The sequence below is a fragment of the Rhyacophila brunnea genome, unplaced genomic scaffold (genome assembly GCF_057557595.1).
Source record: "Rhyacophila brunnea isolate RB1 unplaced genomic scaffold, BYU_Rbru_1.0 scaffold_9, whole genome shotgun sequence".
NCBI classification, from domain to species: Eukaryota; Metazoa; Arthropoda; class Insecta; order Trichoptera; family Rhyacophilidae; genus Rhyacophila; species Rhyacophila brunnea.
This window is the reverse complement of record NW_028233361.1, coordinates 16,266,135-16,280,819: the sequence shown is the minus strand read 5'-3', so window position 1 is coordinate 16,280,819 and position 14,685 is coordinate 16,266,135. Positions and strand designations below refer to the sequence as shown.

At 32.6% G+C, this 14,685-nt stretch overlaps 1 protein-coding gene across 3 annotated transcripts; it reads left to right on the top strand.

Moving 5' to 3' along the window:
- Nucleotides 1-517: 517 nt before the first annotated feature.
- LOC147063344 (chromobox protein homolog 5-like) lies at nucleotides 518-9,339 on the top strand. 3 transcript variants are annotated; one of them, XR_015072056.1, is made up of 7 exons: nucleotides 518-872; nucleotides 3,587-3,736; nucleotides 4,586-4,729; nucleotides 5,549-5,695; nucleotides 6,279-6,406; nucleotides 7,028-7,492; nucleotides 8,205-9,339. XR_015072056.1 is itself a non-coding variant. In XM_085959397.1 (7 exons), exons 1-6 carry the CDS (start codon nucleotides 618-620, stop codon nucleotides 7,050-7,052), a joined length of 849 nt encoding a protein of 282 aa, XP_085815523.1. In that variant the 5' UTR covers nucleotides 518-617; the 3' UTR covers nucleotides 7,053-7,093; nucleotides 9,244-9,339. The 3 variants fall into 3 exon arrangements, 2 of the variants coding, with proteins under 2 accessions (XP_085815523.1, XP_085815522.1); XM_085959397.1 differs by having other exon boundaries at nucleotides 7,028-7,093; nucleotides 9,244-9,339; XM_085959396.1 differs by having other exon boundaries at nucleotides 7,028-9,339.
- Nucleotides 9,340-14,685: the final 5,346 nt, after the last annotated feature.

Here is a 14,685-nt window from a genome sequence, read left to right as displayed (position 1 = left end):
GAAAATAATAACAGGATTTAAACAACTTGGGCGGGAAGAACAAACGGAAATCAGATTCAAATACCAACAACATATATATTATATCAAACCATAAGCAAAACATACTTCTTGTAATTCGCTATAAAATTCCGTTCTCAATATAAAATTAGTAAAATGTATCACACTGCGTTCCCTAAAAATAACTAAGTAGGTATTCATTAATTCGCTTGAAGAGCTCATTGAAATAAAAATCTAATGAGTTATTGAAATTTATATAGGAAGGTATTTAGGTAGGCAGGTACATGTTGTATAATATTATACTGTAGGTAAATAACAATTGATAAATTATAATTTTACCTGATAAATTAATTACTGTTTTAGCAAAAAAAAATATAACCCAGTCAATCTCCTTTTGATATATTTTTTATTTTTAATTATTGTCTCAAAAATCAATCATAGACAATAAGTAATATTGTTAAAATATTATTTATGATTTGTTTTGTTGGTATTCTGGAGTAGCGCGTCCCCTCGCTCTACTGATGTGCTAGTGAACTACTGAGTACTTTAGTGGTGTAGTTATTTCTACTGTGTTTATTTTCATTGGTTTGAGCGGCAAAACATTTTCACCGACGTCAAAAATGAGGAAGACCAAACAGAAAAATAAGACCAACGAGTCCGGCGACGAAAACGATTCGTTGAACAATGACGACGACCGCAAAAGCGATTCGCCCGCGGATGCCAACGGTGAAATTCTGCCAAGCGACAATGGTGATCTGAACGATTCGTCCAAGGATTCTGACGCCAAGCCTCCAACCCCGCCACCGAAGGATCCACCCAAGAAACGAGAAGCCAGGGCGAAGGCTGCCAAGAAGGCCGCAGAGGAAGAATATGAGGTACGTACGATGGCATGAGTTTCATCAACAACATTTCGTAGCAACACACGGTGTTTGTTTTACCGCGATAATACTTGATATTGTCAATGCTGTTTACTTCACGTCATCTAATAAACGTTCTAACATTACTCAGCGTAGTTATTCGTCAAATAACTTAAGTGTGTTTATTTTATACCATGTTTATTAAATAGTACCCATATTGAAATTATAAGAAATTTCAATAGTGAAACTAGGGTGTCCATATTTGAAAAAACGGAATCTATGGCGATTGACAAAGGTAAAAGAAATGGCGGTTTTTTTTTTTTTACAAAAGCAATTTTTTAGAAATTTGTTTAAAACTCAGTTTAAATTATGGAAAAGATTGTCGTGATCAAAATACCAAAAAGGATTGGATAAAAGAAAAATAATACATAATAATTTTGTTTTAATGTATTTCTATTTTATCTCACAAGAATCCAATCAAACTCAATGAAAAAGGGTATATTTTAATAATTATAGAATGTGTAATACAGTGGTGGCCAAACCGTGGCGCATTGGATGATTACAAGTGGCGCTTTGCATCTTTGCGCCTGCTTATTCGTGAAGTTGGCGTCATAACTGAATCCATCTTCAACATATTGCAAGGGTCATTTGAATGTCGTTTTCATGATTTTGATAAAGAAGAAAACTGCATCCTCGTATTTATAAACCCTTTTTCACTTAGTGAATAAAATGTAATGCAGATGCCTAGTAACATACAAATGGAACTGATTGATATAAAAACAAATATATTATTGAAAATGAAATTTGACGAGTTTTTTCCAGATAAAAATGCTTCTGACATATAGTTTCTGGCGTTCATTACCCTATGAACATTTCCCAGAGCTAAGAAAATTTGCAAAAAGTTATATATGTCGCTTTGCATCGACATACAGATGTGAACAAGCATTTTTATCTATGAAATTGATTAAAAGCAAAGCAAAGGTGAGTGAGTTTTTTCGTGATCACCACTGTACTAAAATCATACATTAACCATTGTAGATTGGTTATTTCACAAATTTATTTGCACAATAGCGAAATTAAACTTCAATATCAGCTGCACACTGCTAGATACCAATGGTTGCCTCCGATTATCTTATATAACTACCAAAATATATTGTAAATGTCAAAAACTCTTAACACATCTAACCTTAAATTGAATTAAAAATGTCTCCTTATAGGCATTAATCAAACAACCAAAATTGATCATAATACCTAACTGGGCACCAACTAAAATATCACTGCAGGGGACATTTAGTTGTCTGTCTTCTGTAAATTATAGAAATGAGACTGATTCCTGGTTGAAAAAACGGGATGTATGGACACCCTATCGTAAAACAATGTACCTATAAACAATTGATATACTATATTATTAATGGATAGGCTTTTAGCTAACTTGGCATTGGTTTGAAGTGTACACAAATTCTGACAGTTTGTATGGCAGTCAGGGCAGTTAATTTATCAGCCTATTGGTATTTGGCAGTTTTCAGTCAATGAGATTTTACATTACTATAAAATTTGAGTATTACTTGCGATGATAAAAGATTAGTGATATTATCATATTGCACACTAAACTTTGTCCCTCGCCACTCTATGATAGTATAATACAAAAACTTTGAAGCCAGGGAACATAAAATTAATGGGTACTGGCTTACCCTACTGGGTGTGATAGAACAGTCTAGCGATCTCGAGCGTGGAAAAATATAGGATAAACTTAAACACGTGTTAAAGAATGTTATTTTCAATAGTTACGTCTGTATGATAATAATATGCATTAAAGTTTGCTCTGTAAATGTAACATCCATCCAATATTGAGTGTTATCGGCACGCTTTGTTATACTTGGGTTTTACGGCCTGACCGTCATAAAATATTGGTCCATGGCGGTATCTTTTACATTTCTATTTATTAATCTGTTCTGTGTTTGAAACATACATAAGGCATGTATTTTAGGTTATTATTACCAATAGCGCCAAAGCCTGGTGTGGGTCCCGGCCGTCTCCTCCCTTGCCCTAGATTGGACAACGAGAGTGAAAGTCCGCTACTCTGTCTGTCCGTCCCCCGGCTTTGTCGACGTTAAGAGTCCTAGAAAGGTTAAATAATAATTATTGATCCTTTTTATGCATCCCAACCACCCGGTGGATTTTTGGATTTTTTAAAAATTTCATAATATCCAGCTAGTCGCAAATAACCTTCGCTCCAACATGCTCTAGCACAGGGTCACTGTCTCAGCGATTGTCTCACAAGAATTTTGTACAACCATATCTTTGTTCTTCTGGATGATCGTTTTTTTTAGTTTTAAAATTTTGTTTGATTTCATCGTCCACTTTTTGGTAATCACATGACTTCACCATGTTCCATCCTAAAAGTATCATATCCACAGAGTGGAGGTTATATAAAAAAACGAGAAATATATGTTTTAGCCACTTACTCAACCTATTAGGTCCATATACACAACATGTGAATTTCTCAGACTTGAGACCCATGATATTACAAGCCGACATGTTGCTGCCCAGCCATTATGGCATTTTAAATTCCAAAACAAAAATAAAATTGACTCCGTTTTTCTTGATCCCAAAATAGACAATCCGTACGATGCAACTGTGCTATGAATAATTGGTTATTAGTATTAATAATTCTCACACTGGCAAACATTCTCATATTTTACTGATTAATGTATATTTGATTGCTCCGTTAGGTGGAGGAGATCTTAGCCTCAAAGAAGATCAAAGGAAAGCTGCACTTCCTCATCAGATGGAAGGGGTATCAGCCCGAAAGTGACACCTGGGAACCGGAAGACACTGTTGCTTGCCCAGAGCTCGTCGCCAAATTCAAAGGGTCACAACAGGTTTGTTATTTGATTGAAGTTTGAATAACCATCCACAAACGGTACTGGATACTGTACCACTAATAAGCTACAATTGATTTCACTATTTGTAGGACTATGGCATACAAAAATCCTTAGAAGATGGACCTTCTTAAATCACCATAAAATACCATTATTATCTACAATACATAAAATGATACAATTCCGCCTAAATTATGAGTCAATTGTAAAGCCCAATAGAATGTTTGCTGAATATATTTCACTATATTATGTATAATGGTATTTTTTAATAAAATTGAAGGTATAATGCATGTAAAAGGATAATTTAAGAAAATTCTATAACAACAGACATCTGCAGAGCTATTCTAACTAGTTATCACGTTTCCATTATTATCTTATCTGATACAAAATAACAAGGATATCACTCGGCAATTCCGTATACAAGGCGGTTGTCTACAATAATAATTGGTAACATCACTGCGTCTTACTTGATTCCAAATGTGTCCGATTAGAATCTTCAATTGAACTTATTTTATCCAATTGGAATCAAGTATGACGTGTTAAAAAATATGTTGCAGAACCGTTGACAACTTGCGGTCATGAGCGGCTGAGTTAAAAAAAAAAAACATCACACCTGACAGTAAATTTCCCAGGATAATTAACTGCCTGAATACACATATAATTTTTATTGCGCATTAAGTGGAATATATCAATAAATGAACCAATTTCATTCAACAGAATAATTGCCCCCCTCTATTTCTATTTTGTTATCAGTCAACCATGTAAAACCATGGCCAAATGTAACATCAAGAGTTTGATCTTTGGGATTCCTTATTATTGACTATTGCAAATTTGTATTTGGTCTTTCAGGCAAATGGAGCAGGCAGAGGAAGGCCTTCGAAAAGAAAATCCGGCTCCAAATCCAAATCCCCCGACAAAAAGAAAGCCAAGTCCCCAAGAAAAATTCTCAAAGATGACTACGACGACAATGATGATGAAAATGAAGAATACGAAGTTAGAATTATTTTTTTTGAGATGATAGTCCTAATCAGGCCGGATATTGTACCGCAAGTTAATATTTAATAGCACCAGCAATTAACTTGGCTTATCAATAAATTTGTATCCCTACAAATTGCACTTTAATCCTTTTTATATTCAACTCCTCTATTGTAATATAATATAAACCCAACATTGGTCGGATTGTTATGCACCCACTGTAACCGAGATACTAGAGCGGCGATTTAATGAACCAAAGGTTGCAGATCAATCTTACAACTGGACAAAATATTCATGTTGTTTTTCAATGTGTGTTTGATCCTGTGCAAGGATCCGATGTGAATAGTTGGTTGCAGATCAATCTTACACCTGGACAAAATATTCATGTTGTTTTTCAATGTGTGTTTGATCCTGTGCAAGGGTCCGATGTGAATGGTTGGTTGCAGATCAATCTTACACCTGGACAAAATATTCATGTTGTTTTTCAATGTGTATTTGATCCTGTGCAAGGGTCCGATGCGAATGGTTAACAACCATTTCTGTTATAAATCCGTTATAATATCATATTACTTTGTTCTATCAAACGCATTAGTGAAGAAACAGTAATGTAGTTAGTAATAGAAGTGAAACAAACACAAACACTCGGGCTTTGAGAAAAACACATAAATACATTGTGACATCACCGGAATCGAACCTGGATCCCCCGGGTTGAAGGCTGGTGCTTTTGCTTCACTATATATTATATACTCAGCAAGCAAACTTGATATTTTCCTTTTTTTACCAACAGTGGTTTATTGCGGTTTTTCAATCATACTATAATGTTGCTTTATATTACAGGTTGAAAAAATTATAGAAGTTCATCACAAAAAGACTGGCAAACGCGAGTTCCTCATCCATTGGAAAGGATGGGCATCCCGACACGACTCATGGGAACCGGAGGAGAACTTGAGCTGCCCAGATCTGATTAAAAAGTTTATGGACAAGGTTTGCCGGCATGATTTAAATCTTTACTTATTTTCTAGCTATCCATCCTGATCTCACTAACCGAACAATATTTATTTGGCGAATAGAAGCTGTGGTAGAAGACAGTTCAGTTGCATCACTGTCTGTCTTCATGCTAAATGTTGCTTTTTTCCCTTATTAATTGGCAAATTATATATCATCTTATGATGCAAATTCGAATATAAGCATGCAAGATGTTTATCAGTTAAGTCTATAAGAAAATTTACTTTCTAAGAAAACTCATGGCAGAAAATACTTGTTTGCAAATTTTCATCTGTAGTTGGTTTGTTATGTCGCATTTGTATTTCGCTGGTTTATCTAGTTTAAAATTCAATTCAGTTCAATCACCAATAATATTACGAATCAACATCCTTTTTAGTGTTTTGCCAATTTGCCACCATTAGAGAACTTATTATGGAAAGGTGTTGACGTTAGTATGACCAACCTATTTTGGACTTCAAAAAATGCCCGTGGACCAACAGTTGCCGACCCCTCTGTTAACCAACACTTGTAAAATATGCCATAAATACCAGTCAATAAGTTGATAGTTATTTTTGCTTTTCAGGTGAATGCCAAAAAGATCTCCGGGGGACCCAAAGAACTTCGAGTGGCGCCCGTTTCGACAAAGCGTTTCACTCTATCCAGTAAAGATTCAGGCCGTCGACTCAGTAAGCGTTCGAACAATAAACAAAGGTAATGACATCAAATTATATATTAACAAACATAGTAATGCGATAACAGAGCGATGGTCTTGGGGATTTCATGAACAGGCGCTGCGTTCCGGTCCATTTCGAGCACTGAGCCTAAGGAATGTTGTCTCCTTTCCACTTCCTATCTATTATAGTTTATATCTCATGTCTGCCTGTCCAACAGAGTCACCCCATCAGTAAATTATTATAATCCAACAATCCCTTGCAGTGCAGCTAATCATACTTTTTTTAGAAACGAGTTTTCACTTTTTATAATAAAAATATATCTAAAACGAGCAGGAGTAATGTTAGAATTATTATTAGTAAACTTTTGGTTTATTGCGAAGAAGAAAAGGAGTCGCATCTAAAAAGAGAGCCAATACATTATTGAAAGACACCTGTCGTGCGCGCGTTGCCCCCATAACAGGTACATCACTGCGAAATTTTCTATATGCGACTACAGCGACTTGTTTTTGCTAATTTCTTGTCGGACTATAGTAGGATTTGTTTGCCGGAGTAATTCTACTAACATTGCATTTGTACATAAAAATTCTAATAAACCTAAACAGATTTTTTTTCAATTGTAATAGTTGTAATTTGATGTGACTCTTTTTATTTTTTACAGAGTCCGGTACGATGATGCTGAATAAACATTAATGGGTGTCGAAATGAGTGACTTCGTGTTCAAAACGTAATGTAAAATTTTCTGGGAGTTAGTTTAAAACTACCTAAGTAACTAATAATTAAAAATGTTTTTTTTTATTAACTTTCTACTTGAACTCAAGTATAAATCTCATATATATTTTTCTTCTTTTTTTTATTACAAAAATATGGTATGCCATATTGATTTTTATAGAGTTAAGGAACTTCATAACATATTATATTAAGTGTATTCGTGAAACATGATTATTTTGGAGTAGAGATAAAATTCACTGTTTTAAAATTTAGATTTAATATAAATGTTTATAAATAAAAATTGACGATAGAGGATATTTTGTTTGCTTTTTTAGTGAATTATTGTCTAATTTTCTCTTGGGAATAGACTATATTTTTAGGTTATTAAGCACAGAGCTGATCATAATAATCGATTGTCCAGTTCAATAGTCAGACAACTCCAAATAACTAGTTTTGAGATAATAGCAAAAGCAATATTCTAATGGTCACCAAAAAATCAAATATTGGTTTATGCCCGAATTTTATATATATTTATCAACAGGTGTTTAAAGATTAGGTACTTTTAGAGACATTTAGAAATATTCTTTTAAGGTGACGCATCAGTGAAACGCCAAATAATGTTCAACTGTACGCGCGACGAAAATTTGTACTTGCTTCGCATTCATTGAGAAAACGTGGAGTCGGACGCACGTCACTTTGCTGCGTGATGGCGACGGGCCAATTAATTCTAAAATCGTGTAAAGATGACTAAAAACTTTACCCATTTACTTTAAAAAGCAAACATGTCAATGAATATATTATTATTGATACTAATAGAATAATAAACAGAACATAAAATGGACGTATGTTGGATTTATATGAGAAATAATATTTCGTTTGACAGGCGTCATTTTCACCCGCGACCCGCAATCCGCACATCGCCTAGCAACGATCTTTTTAGACCGTGCCTCAACTAATGCATGGCCTTAATGAACCAAACAATATCAACATTTCGTTTAATTCTTTAGAAGTTTATGAGCATTTTTTTTTTTTTTGTAGCATTTTGGAGATATCTGAGTACTGAACCAGGTAGAGTGTAAAATTTTACACAAAACTGCATATTTAACTCAAATTTCATTTTTTTGGAGTTGTCTGACTAATGAACTGGACGATCGAATGAACACAATAACCAAGCCTAGAATATTTGTAAATGTGGTTATGTATCATATATCAATAATATCAGTTGTATATTATTTACATGTTAACTGAAATATAATACATGTAATAACAATACATAACATGTATTATATTTTCTTATATTATATCAATTCTGTGCTTAGTAAGGAAGAGTGGTCATTATTTCCGGCTTCGAATATGACAAAATGTGTGTTGGTATTTTAAATGTTAAACGGCATTTTCTTTTGACTTACAAATTAAATGCATATCAAGATATTATATTTTTGCATTAGAAACGGTCACTTCAAACAGGCTCGCCACAATGTTTGTGTTTAAAATAAATTGCAATATTTTAATAATTCAGACATGGGATTTTAGAATTGTTTGGTTTACATTAAAAGTAAACATCAATTTAAGGTAATAAAAAAATTAAAAAGTTCATGGAATTTAACTGTGCATCTATATTTACATGAAAATTCATGATATAATATGAATTATGTTATATTTTTTTAAAATTGCCATTTTAAATGACACCCCCTTTTTTAAATTGGTATTTTCAGTAATATAATGATTGTCTCGCACGTAGGTTTTCGGTTATAATTTTTGAACTGCGATGGTACTTTTTCAATTATTAATAGTGTATGTTTGAAGTCTTATGGATAAGCAGTCTATTTTAAAAAAAATTCGAACAGTGTTGCTAGATATTATTTTATATTCACCTAACATATAACATTCTTTTTATAATTAGCTCTTTGGTGACTGGGATATGCATGTATTTTTTTCTTGAACGTCAATAAGAAATATTCGTTTAAATTATCCGCTGTATAATTTACCTATATTCCACATGTGTGTATTATAACAGAATGAATGAATGTAGAATGAAAGTAAAAAAAACTCAATTATATAATATAATTCAATGCATCAATATTTTAAACGGGTTGAAATACTATTCCTAGTTAACCAAAGAGTTAATTTACTAAATTAAGTAATTCAAAAATTATTTTATTCTAGGGTAAAAAGTACAATGTTCTGATGTGCCCTATTGATTCATAAATGTGCAATCTCCCTTACAAATTTAATAAAGGTACCAGTAGCTACTACACAAAATGGTGTTTTATTTATTTGTTTACCTTTCTTCCATCAGTTCACTAGGAGTCCTTTAAGTCCCATGGATTCCCAGCCTTCATGGGTGTAAAATGTTCTATCGTGTAACGAATTTCCAATGCACTGATTCATTACCTCTAGTACAGTAGAACCTCGATATATCGAACTAATTGCGAGTGAGGGGGCCGAAAGTCTGTTATATAAAAACAACAAAACCCTGTTTATTTGTCTTTAGATGATATTATTTACAAACAAACCAGTTGTGGAGTGACATTAATGTTCGATATCGACGTGCATGCTTTCGGTAATCCTACTTTGAAAAAAGAATGAAGTTTTATTTGCACTTTTGAAGTCTGTTGATTTTTATAATTAACTCTAAAATTACGAAAATCAGTCAAGTGATACCCAGGGTCACCTTCATCTACTTATAAACATTGTAAACTTATTGAATTAGTAATAAATGCATCCATTCACTCTGAGTAAACAAATTAATCTATATAAAGTATTTGTATACAGATGTTACAAAATTAAAAATATAAGTAGTTTTGAAATAAGGTGTATTTTGCGTTCTTTTCATTATTAATTCTTACATTTATTGAAAAATGTCCGACAGCAAACCGACTTTCATTACAGAAACTTATCTAAAAAACGGATGGGGGAGCCACTGTCGAAAACTACCCAATCAAGACTCGCAACTCAACAGAATCTGATGTTTTCAAAATGGCCTCCATATGATAGTTTATAGTTCCATTTTTGATCGTTCTTTAGATAAGTTTGTAGAACTGTACCTCCCTCTTCTGTCAAAATGAGGTTATTTATTACTGCAGTGTTGCCATATTTCAAATAATTCCAGTGTAGTGTGTCAAAAATAATATTTTCATTGAATTTTAGAATGAAAATTTATAATAAAAAAAAACATCCTGAGCAGTGGAGCCCTACAAATTTTCGGTTCGGTGACAAAACAGAACAACGATAAATATAACTATGACATTTCAGGAAAAATATAAATTTAATATTGAAATTGTCCTATCTCTATTATGTTGATAGATTTTTAATAGCAGAGATTTTCAATACGCCATAATAAATCAAATTATATACCTAATTTCTGCATTACTAATCGCTAGAAAGCGTCAAATAAACTTTATCAAATTTACTTTTACTCGAATAAAATTAGGATGGGTTTGGGTCGAAATCGACGAAGGTTTTTTCGAAGGTCGAAAAAAGCACTAGCTAATAATCGGGGTGCCGGACGAAATCAAAAATCATGAAAAAAAAATGCTTTTTTGTCTCCTGAAAAAATCTTGAATTGCGCAATTTTTACAAAATGTATGATTTTTTGACTCTTGTAAAATATGCGCAATTCAAAATAAGTGTTAAGGTTGCGCAATTTTTCGCAGGAGAGACAAAAAACCATTTTTTTTTCGTGATTTTTGATTTCGTCCGGCACCCCGATTATTAGCTAGTGCTCATACAGGTCGCCTTGAAGTTATAAAGAAAAAGTATGAAACACTTAGTAATCGAGTGGCAATAGTCGTGCATGATTATCAAAATCAAACAGATAAATTGAGGTATTTACGCCAAATGGGCAACATGCAGTGATTACATTATACAATTTTATATAGGTACTCTATATATAAAAAATGCATTATTTTCAAAATAATGGTACCATTGTAAAAAAAATGAAAGTATATATTATTATACCTTGATGATTTCACTTAAAAATTGTTTTATTTTTTAAATATTTATATATAAGTATATGTATTTTGTTTAAAATTGAATTAATAAATAGATTCCACAACAATTGAGTACCTTGGTATCAAAGTGGGACATAAGCCATTTACAAAATTTTACAGGAGACTCACAAACATGTGTGAAAAGTGTCTGTTTTTCATATACCAACATTAAACTCAAAAATCTCTATGAAAACTACCGTTTTTGATACTTTTGGTGGATTTTTTGAAAAGAGCATCACTTGCACTACCATAATCAATTAAAACATGAAATTAGTGGGAGGTGGCGTTTGTCCCACTTTGATACCAAGGTATTCAATTAATGTATCATTTTTCCCCTGGCTGTTCTGTTTTGTCCGGTCACCAAATTTTCAGTGCTCCGGGTAAAACCCCATTGATCCACTGCTACGGCTCTGAGCTCTGTTCCAACGCTCTATTGCAAACGTCATTGATACGAGCAGGACAGCATTATGACTCAAATTCGAGTTAGAGAGATATGACGTGATTATCATGCGCAGAACATTGTTTACAAGTGGTGCCACTTGGATTTAAACATGTATAACATTAACAGGATGTGTTAACAATTTTCACATTTGAGTTGGAATTTAGGGGCTCTTAAGTAAATTTTGAAATTCCTTAGTTTCTTAAAAATGACCGTTAGGATATGTCTGAGCTAGTATTTTTATACAAAAGTGCATAATTTTTTGGATGGCCGCCGGACAAATGCGGAAAAGTCCACATTTGGTCAAAATCGAGAAAAAAGTACGCACGTATTCTTTGTATAATTTTACACAATATGTATTGATCTATACATTACAAAACGCGACATAACCCTATGAAAAAAAATATTTTAAGTCTCAATTTATTACAAAAAGCGCCAAGTCGGTGTTTCATATTATTTAAAGCTTGGTTGATTTCGCGCGTGTTTAAGTCAACCAATAAGGGAACGTTCAATATTGAAAAGGGCGTCTCCCATGCTGTAGCATCTGGTAAACTCATGACAGTGCGACGGAAATATGTGCCTTATGCGGAATAAATTTAAAAGTAAGGTACAAGTAGCGCTATGTCAAATTTTATTTTGCCTATATTTATTACATTTAAGAGTTTATCGGCTGAAACAAATTGCCATTTGGTTCTAATTCCGACAGAGTACAACGGAAAAAATAATCTCACGTTAAAACAAATAATGGAGCTTGAAACATAAAAACGTTTCCCGAAAATATTGAATTGTGGACTTGTCGCTTTTTGTAATTAGACGCCTCACTTATGAATCACCACTGACCTGCGGGCTGGTGTAGCCTTTTATTTTGTCAAAGAAGGGCTATTTTAATTCAATTAAAATTTTACCAATATGTCCTGCTTTTTCTTGACATCCCTAGTTGTAAACAATCAATAAAACTTCCATTGTGTCATCAATATTATAATATTTTTTTTAATATATACATTTGATTATAAAACTAATCACACAAGACAAGTGTTAAACCTAATGACTAGCATTGTCTAAATTCCAAAATTCAGGTATGACGTGACCTGAATACAGTAGAACCTTGATTATTCTGATTTCACTATGATTATTAGAAATCGTAGAAAAAATGTTGGATTTTTAAAAAGTTTATTATGGAAATAGAAAAGTTCAATTTTTTTGGTGGGCTACTTTTCCACATTTTTTAAGATAATCGAAGTTCTACTGCAATAAAATGAATAACATTCAAGAATATATTATTAGGTATATAGCAAAAATCCCATTTAAAAATATTAAGAACTAATTTGATAATCTAGGTAAACATTTCACCAAGGATTGACGGGCATATGACACATCCACCTGCGAAATATCATCACCTAGACTGCTGTATCTTGCGATTTGTGGTTGCGTCTAGCAGTCGTAATAGCGGGCCTAAGACCTGTTTCACCGGGACACCTATGTGGCGCCACCGGCATGGCGAGATTCCGCATTTAAATATAAATAAACGTGACACTCGTGTGTCCTCGTCTTAACGCGCCCATTCAGTTGTGTAAATGCGGAATCTCGCCACACAGGTGTCCCGTGTGAAACGGGTCTAACAGATTTCAGAACGGACGCCTCATAATAAATTTATTATCATCAATTTACTCTGCATTCCTTACCTTGTTGGATTATTTAAATTTTCCAACAATTAAACTCGTGAACCATCTATATAACAACCAAAAGAACAACTTGAATAATTTATTATACTACTCAGATAAAGTATGATTTTAAGTATAAAAATACAAACTCGGTAAGTGAAAAATGGATATGTTGATACATACATACAATTTTACAAACAATGTATGACAATACAATAACATTATGGGTATAATTTAAGGGGGAAGGTGTTCCATGTCAGCTATTTTCTGGTATTTTCAGAGGTTAAGCCTGAATAGTACGTAAGATTTGTAGAAAAACTATTTATATCATTATGAAGCTTATTCATCGTCAAATATTTATGTAAAACATTTGATAACTACATAAAGTATTTTTATGACGTAAAATAATATTCTTTGAAACCGTGAAACGTGATAATTGAGAACGAAGCCATATTTTTGTGACATTAATAGGCTGTGATGATGACAAATTTTTCCCTTAATTATTATCTCAAACGATTTATTATAGATAGTTGTAATGTTATAAAACATAATGTAGTAAAATATATTCAGTATAATTATAATATTTGCAGTTTCTATTGGTTCTAAATCTAATGGAAGCGAGTGGACATTTTGTTATTTAAATATGCTACAATTATAGACATACGAAATAATATAAAGCTACGTATCAGAAGGTTTATCATTAATCATTGAATAAATGATGAAATATCTTGTTAGTTATAAATTTGTAATACTAAATAGAGACCTTTTTAAAACAACTGTTTCCACGAAATATTCGACCATCTTGATATCCGCCAGACCCACCTGCGAATTGGTGTATGATGTATGGAATCTTTAGCTGGTATTATTTTAACTTTATATGACCAAAAAAATACGCCAACACACAAGTATTGTACAAAAATATGTTTATAAAAGTGAATGCTACAAATTGAACACAAAAATAGGCGAAACAAACACAAATTCGAACATATTATTCAAAAGGAAAACATATTTTGACATTTGAGGACAAAACAAAAAAAAATCTGAAGAAATTTGTATTTGCGTCAATTCTACGTTATGTCATACTAAATCATACATTATAATTTTTAACACTGTTGCAATCTATTTTGCCTAATATTGCAACATAGCAATCAGTTTTCTGTCCCTTTCTATAACTATCTCCCTCTACATTCAAAATAATTATGATTGTAGTAGGTATGTATTTTATAAATTGTGATAGATTTTATTTTATTTCAGTGACATATATCGGGTCGTCCAGTATTGCCATATCTACTAAAATATTATTGAATTGATATTTTAGTAAATAAGAGAATGAAGTTTTTCACCATTTGTATCTACTATTAGTTTTACTATTTTTATTTAATAAATAATACACATGAGGTTTTACGAATTTCACATTTGTTATTAAACATACTTACATAATTTAGAACACCCCAAACACATCGCGAAGTAAAAATATCTATATTTTTTACTTAGCCAAAATTATGAATCAACATAG